This window comes from Melanostigma gelatinosum (assembly GCF_949748355.1).
Source record: "Melanostigma gelatinosum genome assembly, chromosome: 9".
Lineage (NCBI taxonomy): Eukaryota > Metazoa > Chordata > Actinopteri > Perciformes > Zoarcidae > Melanostigma > Melanostigma gelatinosum.
The window spans coordinates 13,948,031-13,960,267 of record NC_136642.1 but is presented as its reverse complement, the minus strand read 5'-3'; the positions used below and the strand labels follow the sequence as shown (position 1 = coordinate 13,960,267).

Sequence of the window (12,237 nt, the reverse complement as noted above, 5' to 3'; positions counted from 1 at the left end):
CTCTCTCTCTCTCTCTCTCTCTCTCTCTCTCTCTCTCTCTCTCTCTCTCTCTCTCTCTCTCTCTCTCTCTCTCTCTCTCTCTCTCTCTCTCTCTCTCTCTCTCTCTCTCTCTCTCTCTCTCTCTCTCTAGACCAGGGAGGAACAAATCTCTACTTGGGGCAAGCGAGTAGCTACTGAGGCATCTCAACAGAATAATTCCCTTTTAACCTGTTGCCACTATATTTGCAAGCTATAAGAGAAGGTTTTGCGGATCATATTTAATCTCTTGGCTGAAGTAACAAGTGGAAAACTTGTTTGTCAACTTGTTCGGCTCAGCGGACGGAGAGAAACTCACGTTAGAGCTTACAGGAGGCTGACACACGGTAAGTTCATGTAAATGTACAAACGTATGCTCTGAAATGATACATTTCCATAAATGCAATGCCAAATATTTTTGTTTTAGCTGGATATTTTGAACACAGCTTCCAAACAATCTCCAACTTCCCACTAAATTGTTCTGTTTCACCAAGGTGAACAATTTAGTATACAACCACCGCTCATCTTGATCCCACAAATTTGAATCCACTTGCCAATCGTTTTGTACGTTTCTTTTATTGACTATGTTTGTGTCAAGCTGCGTTATCCTGCTTGAAAAAGCCATTTGAGAGGTTTAATGGGAGTTTAGTATCACATTTTGTACACTGAGTCCTGCCAGAAAACTGTAGCAAACGATGCTCAATCATCTTTATCGCGTGAATCGGCGAAAACAAAAACGTGAAGTCCCAAGTTTAAATTCCCAATAGGCCTGTGTCTAAAGCGCTGATGTGTATTTAAAGTGTGAAAGCACTCATATGGACTTGCCTGTAAATGTAAGCAACCCCGCTTTTTAATCACAAACTCGTGTTAATCCCACTTTATTAGAATCCATTGTAATTCATTTTTAAAGTGCTGCTTTATGGGCGTGTTTCCTGTCTCTCCATTCTATTCCTCTACATCAAACAGAACGCAAACAAACAAGATTATTGAATTCGTTGTTGTTGGAATAACTCACCCTGTATTTGTTTGAATAAACCTGATTGGCAGGCCTTTTTTGTTAATCCTGTTCCCAGGGTTGAAGTGTTCATTTCTCTCCACTCCAGCTCCATGTTCACACCCCCACTCATGCATGAACCCCCAGCGTTGCTCTGGGCAGGGAGGGAAACCTTGGCTCTGCTAATGTAGGCTTTGATCTTTGCAATGCAAAACATTTTATTCCAGGGCTTCATTTTTTTTTTGCAAGTGTGGCGCTAAAGCTGTGCGTACCTGCATTACATTTTGTTGTCGTGCCTTGGGAATGTATTTGTATAATGTCGCTGTGAACCTAACAACTGCAACAAGTATGCTCTTTGGTCATGCAGTGCATGTGTGGCGACCTTTGTGGCCAATAAGGAGGTGCAGTCTGGATGTGGAACCTCAACATGGGTTTAAAAAGAGAATGTCCTGGATAATATATAGACAGAAAAACAGCCCCATGGTGCGTGTTCCATTTGTAAACGAGATCATCCAGCAAAACAGGTCTGAACCCACTGACCAAATATCACTTGCAACACAACACCGGCCTTGCCGTGCACCCCTCAACTCTACTGCTGGAGTACTGAGGCGCTGAGCCTGAAATAGACCCTCTTCTCTAGAGTCAAGAGACCATGTTATTTAGAAACGTATCCTGATAACGTCATGTTATGTCGGGTCTAGCCGAGATGGAGCTCTGTGTCCCCACCAGGCATGCTCTCATTGAAGGGGCACAAATGAAACACTTATTCAGATGCATTGTGGGACATGTCAGATCCAGTGTTTTTGGAGCTATATTTCATTTTTATTTTGACTATTCCTTTCGATATAAAACAATTAGAGCTGCAACAATTAATCGATTAGTTGTTAGATGTGAAATTAATCAGTTTCAGTCATTTCTTCTTTTTTTAAGTCAAATTCTCTGATTCCAGCTTCTTAAATGTGAATATTTGTTGGTTTCATTTCTGCTCTGTGACAGTAAACTGAACAACTTTTAGTTGAGGACATAACAAGACAATCATTGACATTTTTAGTAATTTTCTGATGTCAAACAACAAATCATTTTATCGAGAAAATATTTGACAGATTAATTGACAATGAAAACAAATCGTCAGCTGCAGCCCGATTAACAACATAGTTTAATGCAAAAAAGCAGGTTGGTAAATAAACCATGTTCTTCCATTTCTGATCCCTTGCTGTTTTCGGACAACTAGTCCTCACTAACCTTAAACTGGCTGTTTGGGACTTTCTGAGAGGTATTAGAGGGGAGTTGCCAAAGATTTTCGCAACAGCCATCTCTCTGTTCTCAGTGTGACCACGGGCCACGACAAGGCCCGGGTTGGGACAGTAGCACAGGAGGCACATTTCATTGCCGGCTACATCAGCAAGGCTGTTTATAAGTTGCAGAGTTATTTTCGTCGAAAGGGAGTCAGTGAGTTACAAAGTGTATCTGTAAGTCGCATAAAAAAAAGCCTTGACTCTCTTTCACCCCAGCACACTGCCCTGATAAAACAGCAACTACCCCAAAAAGTGAGCATATTTGTTACTTGTATTTATTGCTGTGCACTTTTCCTTTTTGTTTATCAGCTTATCAGCAGGTACAATGGATCTTGTGGTCTTGCTTGCGTTCAGCTCCTGGCTGGCTCCTGCACTCGGTGAGCATCCGTTTCACTAAACGTGCAGCCGCTTTACGCTGTTCCCTCTATGAAACCCAGCTGTGGGAGCGTGGTGTTCTTCAGTCGCTTCCCCTTTCTGCAGCTTTGGTTGTGTTTTTCAGTTCCTTCTACTTAGCTGATGTGTCTGTATAACATAGGCGTTTGCCAGGGAGGTAAGTTTCCTACTTTAGAGCGCTAACTGGCAAAGCATGGCCACTTGATTTCCACTGACCACTTATTTGAAGTGGCTGCTTGCCATTGCTCTTGCTGCTTGTTCTCTTTTTGCTCAAATGTGTATAAAAGGCCTTGTCTCATTGTTAGCATTGCAGTGATGCTGTTTTCAGTGTAACTTCCATTTCATATTTTCCATTTAAAATAATTTCATGTCAGGGTTTTGCTACAGCCATGTCAGAGTAGTGTAAATGTTTGCATGAACTGCAGTTTGAACAATCATTTATTCACACAGCTGCCAAGTTTCCCATTGTTAATGCAGGTTCTGGGTCTTTGATTTGTTTCTCTTTGCGCCCTGAATGCCATCAATTGAGATAGATCGCTGTTTGTTTTGCCTACACTGAGATTTGTTTTGTGTCTTCTCTGACTCTCAGGTCTGTTAGAGTCTGACCTTGGTTTTTAAAGGTGGAGTAAGTTGCAATAAGCAAACTTACACTTCAAGTCTACTGATATTTGGTGAACAGATTATCATTTCACTGCATTAAACATCAATTTAAAGTTCATACATAAGCACAACTAGGACTGGCTGACATTTAAAAGCTGTTCACAGTCTGTTGAACATTTTAATGAAAGCTGCAAGAAGAACTCATTAATGATTTGAAATGTTGCCCCCCCCCCATTATAAACAATGGTTGCATTGTTTATAATGTCTGGATTGTTGCTCACCCTTTTGGGCCTCTCCACAGAGTGAATTTGCCTCACGACCATCAATGTTACCATTTGCTGACATGCACTGACACCACCATGTGAATGTCTTTTGAAGATTAATAATGTTTCCTTCTTTTTTCACAGCCTCAGTGGCAGATGAGGACAAAGGTGGGTATTATTTGAACAGAAGCTTAGAAAAGTCAAATTAAGATGAACTGCACACTCATTTTAGCTGGCATATAAATTGGCACACCAAACGGGCTAATGACTAGATGGATGACTGAGGCCCTCAAAGTGCTGAATAGCTGTCATATCATGAGTGCTCTCTGAAGTGTGTCAGTGGGTAAATCTGCTTCTCATTTGTTTCCTCTCTCTGTTCTCTCCTCCCAGACAGAGACAGTGCTTTTAATTACGGTGAGTGTTTAGCGGATGAACGGGGCCTTTTAATGTCCGACCCTCATACGCAGGAAACATCTGGGAGTCCCAGACGAGAGAGAGAGTTTGCATTTTCCACTTGTTTTTTCAGAAGTGACGGAAAACCGCCACCCCGAGGCCAAGCTTCTGGAGTAGTCCCACTGCGAATACTTCTCATCCTGTCCCCTGTGTCGTTGATTTTAAGTCCATCTAAGGCACTGAAGTGCAAAAAATGACTCAAAGTTTCTGTACCATCAGTGTACTGGATGTTATTTTTTCAGTTTCATTGGCCAACCCCGGCAGTTAGCGTCGCACTGGTTTCCTTGAGAAGTCAGCGGGATTTTTCCATTGGGTTTTGGATTACTGCTGAAAATAAGCTCTGTGACAAACACAAGTTTATGATATTTACAAGTTTTGTTCATTAAAATAATCTTCACAAATGAACACCACGAGATTTTTGTATTGTAGACGAAAATGTCTCTTGTGCTTGTGTTGCAAACTGACCAAAAACCCTGAAAAAAACCCATTGACTCTGAGAAGAGAGATCCGGAAGTGCAAAATGACAACTCATTGCTTTTCTTAGGGGTTCCCAAGATATATCTGAGGGGTTAACAGTGATAAGAAAGGGGGAAAAATATATTTTTGTTCCACAAAGTTATGTTTATTTTTCTTTTTTTCTTATGTGGGTATTTTCACCTCCTCTGACCTTCCTTAGAATTAAACAACCTTAGGTCAAAGTGTTTGCAAGGGATCTAACATAGGCCATACCTCATTTTAAGAGGTCACAAGCCAAAACGTTTTGGAACCACTGCACTAAAGGATTGATGAACAATTCTGGCAGCTAAGAAAACAACAGTAGGCTGTAGGCAATTCTTACTCTTTTTTTTCCCCCAAAAAAACAATATTTGTTTTAGTTTATTGTAGTCAATATGTATTTGCTCATGCCTGCAGATAGTTGCCATCTTGCTTGGTAACTTGTTAACTAAACAACACAATGCTTGATGCATGTTCAAAGCTGTGATCCCCATAAACAGTATGTTATCATTCATGTCATAAAGAAGCAGACCCTGTCCCAGACTAACTGCTCCCTTGATTTTGTTTCAATTGATGGAAACACAGACATGTCATATTGCTTCTACACAAATACAGAGTTAAAGTTGGCCATGGCGTTAACAGTTTTGGTGACTGCAGCTCACAGGAATTTGTGGTGTCCCGTGACCATCAGGTGGCTGCAAGAAATGTCCGCAATGCTGCTCTTGACTCAAAATGTGGTTAAAAGCTTATGGTATTTTGTATCCCGAAGCGTTGACATGTTACCATGCACTTCTGCAAACATAACAAAGAATTTTTTTTTTTTCATTTCAGATTACGAATCTCTGAGAATCGGTGGCCTGGTTTTCGCAGTGGTACTGTTCGTCATGGGGATCCTCCTCATTGTCAGTAAGCGTTTGACCACCTTAAGTACACAGCGGATGTGTAGCGTCACCACACTGTGATCCCTGTATGTGTGCGGTGACCTCGCAGTCTCCCAAAACAAGCAGGCTTCTGTTTCTCTCAGAGGTCTGAAAGGGAGGCACACTGATGCTCACAATCCCAGCATTCAATGGTCATGGTCCGTGCATCAGAGCAATTTGCCCTTTACATCTTATCCCTTTCCTCAATCACAGTGTCCTTCCAAGGTTCCTTCTCCTCAACTGCCTGCACATGCGGTCACTGCCAGTGCTAGCCCTGAAACCAAAACCAACCAATAAATAATTAATTGGGACCCAAACACTCTGCTTCTGTTCGTCAAACCCACTGTGGATTCTTAACTGCGCTCTATGAAGTCGTTGTATTTACACTAAAATGATGACAGTAAAAAAAAGCTCACACTGACACAAGTTAAAAGAGTGGAGCTTGCTATCACAACTAAATTATTGATCGGTCATTAAATACACAGAGTTACAGTCGACACCGGCTTAATCAAAGGTGTTCTCCCTGTAATGTGTTTGTTCACATCTGTAATCTGTTCGCCAATGTTTCATTTTCTCAAGCAATACAAAATACAGATTTTTCATTTTTAACCCAAAAAATAACTCTTAAATTACTTGTGAATATAAAAGTTTGGGCCTTTTAGGTTTTGAACAATGTCAATTGATTTTGTAAAATGAATCCACAAGCATGAAAGTGTGACACACAGGCAACGCATGAAACGTAACATAAAGAGGCATGTCAAATATTGCATTTAAAACATCATTGATTGCAACAGGTAGCCTCTGGCGCCTCTCAGTGTCAAAGGCAGTGAGTAAAGGAGGAGTGTTACCTTTCAAGATGCGTACAGCTTTATTCTTAGTCCTGAGAGTATGTAGGTCACTAGTCTAGTCCGGGATTTCACAATATTTTGCCAGCCTACTATTCTAGCAAGTACACGTCTTACTCAACTCTTCAGGTCTCTGCTCATTAACTTCTTAATCAAAGTATTGTTCATTATTTCTAATACGAGCTACATTTTCTCTTAGAAGACGATAAAGACACGTTCCTTCAAAAGGTGTATGCAGTATCTTTAGAGAAGCTTAGATTAGAGAGTACTTGGATATCTGAAAGCTGTTTCAACAGGTTGACCATGAAGTTCAGCTGCCCATACTGAAAGATCCTGCACTGTGCAGATAATCATATATAGGTATTAACCTCCATGTGTAAAGAGCCTGTCTGGTGGCTATGCTGCTTCACTTTCGGTTTCACCCTTCAGTAGGAGACTATATGCAGCCACGTCATCGCAATAACTTCATCAAAATGTTATTTTGTTTACAAGGAGAACAATAAAGAGCAGAATGTCTTGTGAATGCATTTAACATCTATGATGTGTATCGGCAAACTGATCTAAATATCATAACCAAAGATGTTGAATGGCAAAACTCTTTTGCAGATTTTCACATGATATGAATGCTGTTGGCTGAATGTTCTTCAACACACTGGCTCCTGTATTGTGGGGAAAGTTCAACAAGCAAACATATCAGGCCTCTCAAGACTTGCTGGCCAGATGGGTTTATTGGCACAAGCTCAAGACTGTAATCATGCACCCATCAAGGCTTGGAACAAGCTCGTCCTCTTTTAATAGCCTACTAAAGGGGGTGGTGTTAGGGGACTGTTAATGCTGCATACATTCTTTTTATGATGTCTCATGTTCATTTTCTCGCCGTTTTAGACACATATAATTTTTTTCCTTGTGTTTTCCCCCCAAAACAACAGCACGAAAATGTACCTGTTCAGCAGGTGACAAGTCAAGGTGAGTGAAGTCGAAGTAAAACCTGTACAAACCAGACCCTTCTCTGTAAAACGGATAAAACATCCCTCCAGCCTGATTATCTCTTAATATTCCTCAGGTCCAGAGGTCCTGATGTGGAACCAGGTGTTCCTCTGGGTAAATATTTTTCTTTCTATTGTATTAACTATATCAAGTAGATTTAATGCCTTACTTTTGAAATAAAACAGTCATCTAAAACTCTTTCCACAGCTTCGTAGACAAGACAAAGAGCAACGGAGATCTGGTCAGTGTCTTGTAAACATCTGCGAATCTATTTTCTGCAAAAGGAGGCTAAAAGCCAACTCATTCCTTTTCTTAGGGGGTCCCAAGATATATCTGAGGGGTTAACAGTGATAAGAAAGGGGGAAAAATGTATTTTTGTTCCACAAAGTTATGTTTATTTTTCTTTTTTTCTTATGTGGGTATTTTCACCACCTCTGACCTTCCTTAGAATTAAACAACCTTAGGTCAAAGTGTTTGCAAGAGATCTAACATAGGCCATACCTCATTTTAAGAGGTCACAAGCCAAAACGTTTTGGAACCACTGCGATTTTGTTTTTCAGAACAACTCAATCTTGTCCACCTCTTTCCCACAGTGTTATCGACTTACCATGAGGTGGCAGCAAATACCTTGATCACAGCAGAGGACAATCTTTCCATGGACACAACAAGCTTCCTTTCTTGTGAATTTCTTAGTGCTGCTGTGCTCCTTTTTTTCCTTTTTAATGTATTTATCATCAATTGCTGTTGTTAGATAACGAGCCAACTGTATATGGTGGTAGTGTGTTCTGGTAAAAGTGTGATTCTCACTTGTGTTTTTATGACTTTCAGATTGATGCAAAATATTAAAACACATCTTTGAAAAGGTTCCTTCTGCTTTCATGCATCGTTATTTTGTTCTCTGCCGTTCGAAGTAGACCAGCAGTGGACGGCCCTCTATTTAGCTGCACTCCCATTTCTGCTGACTCTGCAGACACTTCAGTTACACATGCAGTAGTAACCACCAGCAGTGAGAGTGTGAATGATTTATGTGCTGCACTATGCAGTACTTGGAAAGGGGCTGTCTTGAACAAAAAAAAGACTTAATTCGACCTATCCCTCTTTTCAGTGCTGTTTTTATTGGCAGATTTTCAACCGCAGTGATTATGGCAGCCCCTGCTAGAGCAAAAGCTGCGTATGCAGACTGTATTTTCTCCCTGGTGTTGCACAAAAGAAAGCACATGGAATAGAAAATGGTGCATATTGAGCATGCAAGCAACATTTATAAAAGGCATAATAAGCTACAAACTGATGAGAATCTGGTGCAAAATCCACAACACACATGCAGTTAACACCCCCCCCCCCCCCCCCCCCATACTCTCGCATGCTCCACAGAAGACTGTATGATACTCAGTAGACTGTTGTAGATATACTTATAGTAGCATTACAGTAGCTGTTTCCCCTTTTATTCAATGTAATTTTGGGCTACTGTGGCGACCCACTATCCCCTGTAGTACTGGCAGATCTGCCACTCTGTGGGTGTAACCCTTCATTGTGAATGCAGTGTTTTGCTGTGGCCACCAGAGGGTCCCTGCTGAGTTTGCAGAGAGGGTTCTTAAGCAGTTCTGCATGCTGTCCTGTCCAGCTACCTCAATTCATATCCAACCTTAAACTGCATCCTGCTACATTTCTGGGAGACGGAGATCCTCTACACCGCTACAGTGCAGCCATGGCCACCACAGGTTTGACTGTTTTTTTCTTCTTTTATGTGATTTCCAAGGGTATAACATGCATGAAACAGTTTGTCAGATTGTCTGAGTTTAGAATGAATTACTTGTTTGGTTATTAAATGTGTAATCATTTTTTTTTTGATTCGTCATTGAATTTGAATGAAGAACCTAATTGTTTTAGCTGCATACACATCTTTAATTATCCTGCTGCATTGTTGCTTCAGTGCCAAGAGCCAATTTACTGGTGATGCATGGATCAGTGTTACAACAAAGGGATTTTTTCCGCAAACTCCTCACTGCGATGAATAAATGAACAACACTTATGTTTTCTACATGTTTCTCTCAAACTGTAAAGTCTTTGTCGCAGAGAGAAAACAGCGGAAACAGAGAAAACTGCCAGCTCAGCCACTTGGGTGTGAGGGTCCAGCATCAATGCAAGCCGCAATATCGACGCCCAGATACTCTAACAATCTGGCATCGGTGTAGCCTAAACACGCTTATATTTGCAAAATCACTGTGTTGGTTGAGAGTAGAGTTTTCTTTAACACTGTTAATGGGTCAAAAAAGATAAACATAGCAGTCATTTCAAGTGGCTTCTTTTTATTGAATCTCTCTTTGTTTCTCTGAGGCTGTGATGATACCTCTGTATCTTGCTGCTGGCTTGGATCCCACTTGTTTCATGGTGCGTCTTTTTCTGCTGAGCAAAGATGCTGCATTGAGCTCCTCTCAGTGGACAAAAAAAATACTCCTGAGGGGTTGTGTGGTCAAGCCTGCAGATCTGAAGAGCTGCAAACCTTGCTGTCTGTGGTGCTGAACTGAACACACCTTTTAAGCGTATTGCTGTCCCTGGAGCCGCACTCGAAGTAACATTTTTAGTCTGTTTTCTATCACCGCCCCTTCTCTGTCTCTGCAGAAACTATGTTTCCAGACCGAAGTGACTTTGATTATGGTAAGATATACACCACCTTCTACTTTTATGAATCAAAAACACCATGTGAAACATCTGATATTTTGTACTTTTTACTACAGTATGTTTCACGTTCATAATAAACCCACCCCTATAAAGTCCCATGCCATTATGTCCCTTGTAGATTATGACACATTGCGGACTACGGGGGTTGTCCTTGCAGCAATCATGTTTGTATCTGGCATTTTAATAGCCCTCAGTAAGTTAAGACTTTCTCTCACATAATACTTGAATACAGAGGCTTAATCATGTATACGTGATCACCTGTACCTTTGTAACTAATCTATCATTTTCCAAACAGGTAAAAAATTCACAAATTGTGTAAAATCCTCATCCAAGTAAGAATTGTGCAAAGCTCAGTGGATGATCCGCCTGCGCATGCTGTATGAATTTGACTTGAAGGGAATACCCGACCAAACATCTTCTTGTTCTTTGACTAAAACTGAGTTTCCCACAGCTTTTCCTATCCCTGCCCTGGATGCCTGTTCTCAGAATACCCCCATTCCTTCTTCTGCATACTCAACTCCAAAACACACTTCCAACACATTCAACATTTTTTTTACACAGAACCTCGTATGACAAATGACGTTCTCTTTATCTCAGTGCCTGCTCCTAAAATGTATGCATCACACTCCTCGTGTGTTGGTAGTGACTGGGTACATTGATCTGATATGAACTGATTGCATGCCGCTTTTATGACGAGATGAGATGAAAGACGGGGGCTGCTACTTCTCAGTTACCTCAGAACCCTGTGGCTTCAACTGTTTTTGGATCCTGTAACCCGGATAATGTATACTCGTGATCAAATCCAACTCCAGCTCCAAGTTGAAGTTGTGGCCACAGTTTTCAATCTTTACTTCAGTAATCAGTAATCTTAAACAATTAAAACAATTCAGATACTTACTAATTTCACTTTTTCTGTTTGCAGTTCCAGCTCATCTGGGACCCAAATCCCAAAGACAGAGGGTAAGTTCACGTCACTGCTCAGGATCATTATGTGCTTGAATTCAATTATGTTCTTTCTCTCTGCAATTCTGATATTTGTTTCCTTTTCTTTTGCAGTGCCTCCTCAAACTGTATAGAAAATATAGTATCTACTTGAAATGGAGGACATCGTTACAGGAACCACGCCAGCGAATACACACACACACACACACTGATTATTTATGGCCATCCTGTTTGGCTAATATACCTCTGCCAGCGAGACGATCAACAGGGTTTTCCAATGCATCCTAACCTGGTTTTATTGAGTCTCCCATGGAATTATGTAGAAAGTCTTACAATATGTGATCAAATATCAGAGTGTTCATTAACATGCGAGTGTTGGGGAATAAAACAAAAACAAATATGACCAACCATGAAACTTGAATGGGTACGTTTAATCAAACAGATGCAATAATTGTTGTCTCTCTTCTTTACATCTGACTCCTGTAAAACAATTAAGTTAAGAGCATGATTGAACATTCATAAACCAACAAAATCTCCAGATCGAAAAAAAAGGAACTGCACGCATTGATCAATTGTAGCAATTGTCTTTTGTCGTTATTTTTCTTCATTTCTAGCATGACAAAATAATTAAGAAACGAATAAATAGAATCGGCAAAAATTGAACACGCTAAAATGAAATAGCTAGCATAATATATTGATGAAAAGACAATGTTCAGTTCTGTATTTTATTTTATAATGCTTTGAAAAATTATGTAATACAGTGTTTGAGTTTGCTTATTCGTAATTTATTCAGTTTGAATCTCAAGGCAAAGGTACGACTCATTATGTGACCTGTAAAGCTGGAAAATTAAACCCCTGTTTGAAATAAAGGTCTTGTACAGTCAAGATGATTTTATCAGTGTCTTTTAACAATGTTATCATTATATACAATATTAGTATTAGGTTGTTTATTTATGAGATTGATATTCCCTGTGTACTTTACAGGAATTTATATCATCTTACAGAGATGACACATAAGTGAGAGGCAGCTCGAAACCTAATTCATCTCTCGAATTACAAGAAAAAACAAACCTCATTTCATCTCTGATTGAGGTTTATTATCATTGCAGTAAACCTCAGTGGAAATTATGCACGACAATTATAATCCTCTTGACACTATCCCTTTTCTAGTGGGATGATGTATTTTCCATCTTGGAAAACATTTAGATGGAGCTTTAAATACAAGTGTTACTGTGCTTTTATTCATGACTCACGACTAAAATGTACAGTTAGTCAGACAATTTGTCATCGCACTTACTCACGTAATTACTCTGTGAAAAGAACATTATTTGTCACAACCAGTTTCAAATACATAAT

The 12,237-nt window shown here is 40.1% G+C and overlaps 1 protein-coding gene and 1 long non-coding RNA gene across 4 annotated transcripts; both read left to right on the top strand.

Annotated features, from left to right (window-relative positions):
• The first annotated feature begins 132 nt into the window (after positions 1-132).
• LOC306782046 (FXYD domain-containing ion transport regulator 6-like) lies at positions 133-8,120 on the top strand. 3 transcript variants are annotated; one of them, XM_079275208.1, is made up of 10 exons: positions 133-362; positions 2,614-2,681; positions 2,840-2,854; positions 3,705-3,728; positions 3,951-3,974; positions 5,340-5,414; positions 7,203-7,239; positions 7,337-7,374; positions 7,468-7,501; positions 7,854-8,120. In XM_079275208.1, exons 2-9 carry the CDS (start codon positions 2,630-2,632, stop codon positions 7,473-7,475), a joined length of 273 nt encoding a protein of 90 aa, XP_079131334.1. In that variant the 5' UTR covers positions 133-362; positions 2,614-2,629; the 3' UTR covers positions 7,476-7,501; positions 7,854-8,120. The 3 variants fall into 3 exon arrangements, with proteins under 3 accessions (XP_079131334.1, XP_079131336.1, XP_079131335.1); XM_079275210.1 differs by having other exon boundaries at positions 2,804-2,854; XM_079275209.1 differs by lacking the exon at positions 2,840-2,854.
• A 723-nt stretch (positions 8,121-8,843) lies between these two features.
• On the top strand, positions 8,844-11,718 carry LOC306782032. Its single transcript, XR_013772252.1, has 6 exons — positions 8,844-8,978; positions 9,880-9,915; positions 10,058-10,132; positions 10,235-10,271; positions 10,862-10,899; positions 10,996-11,718. It is a non-coding gene; the product is annotated as an uncharacterized lncRNA (long non-coding RNA).
• The last annotated feature ends 519 nt before the right edge of the window (positions 11,719-12,237 follow it).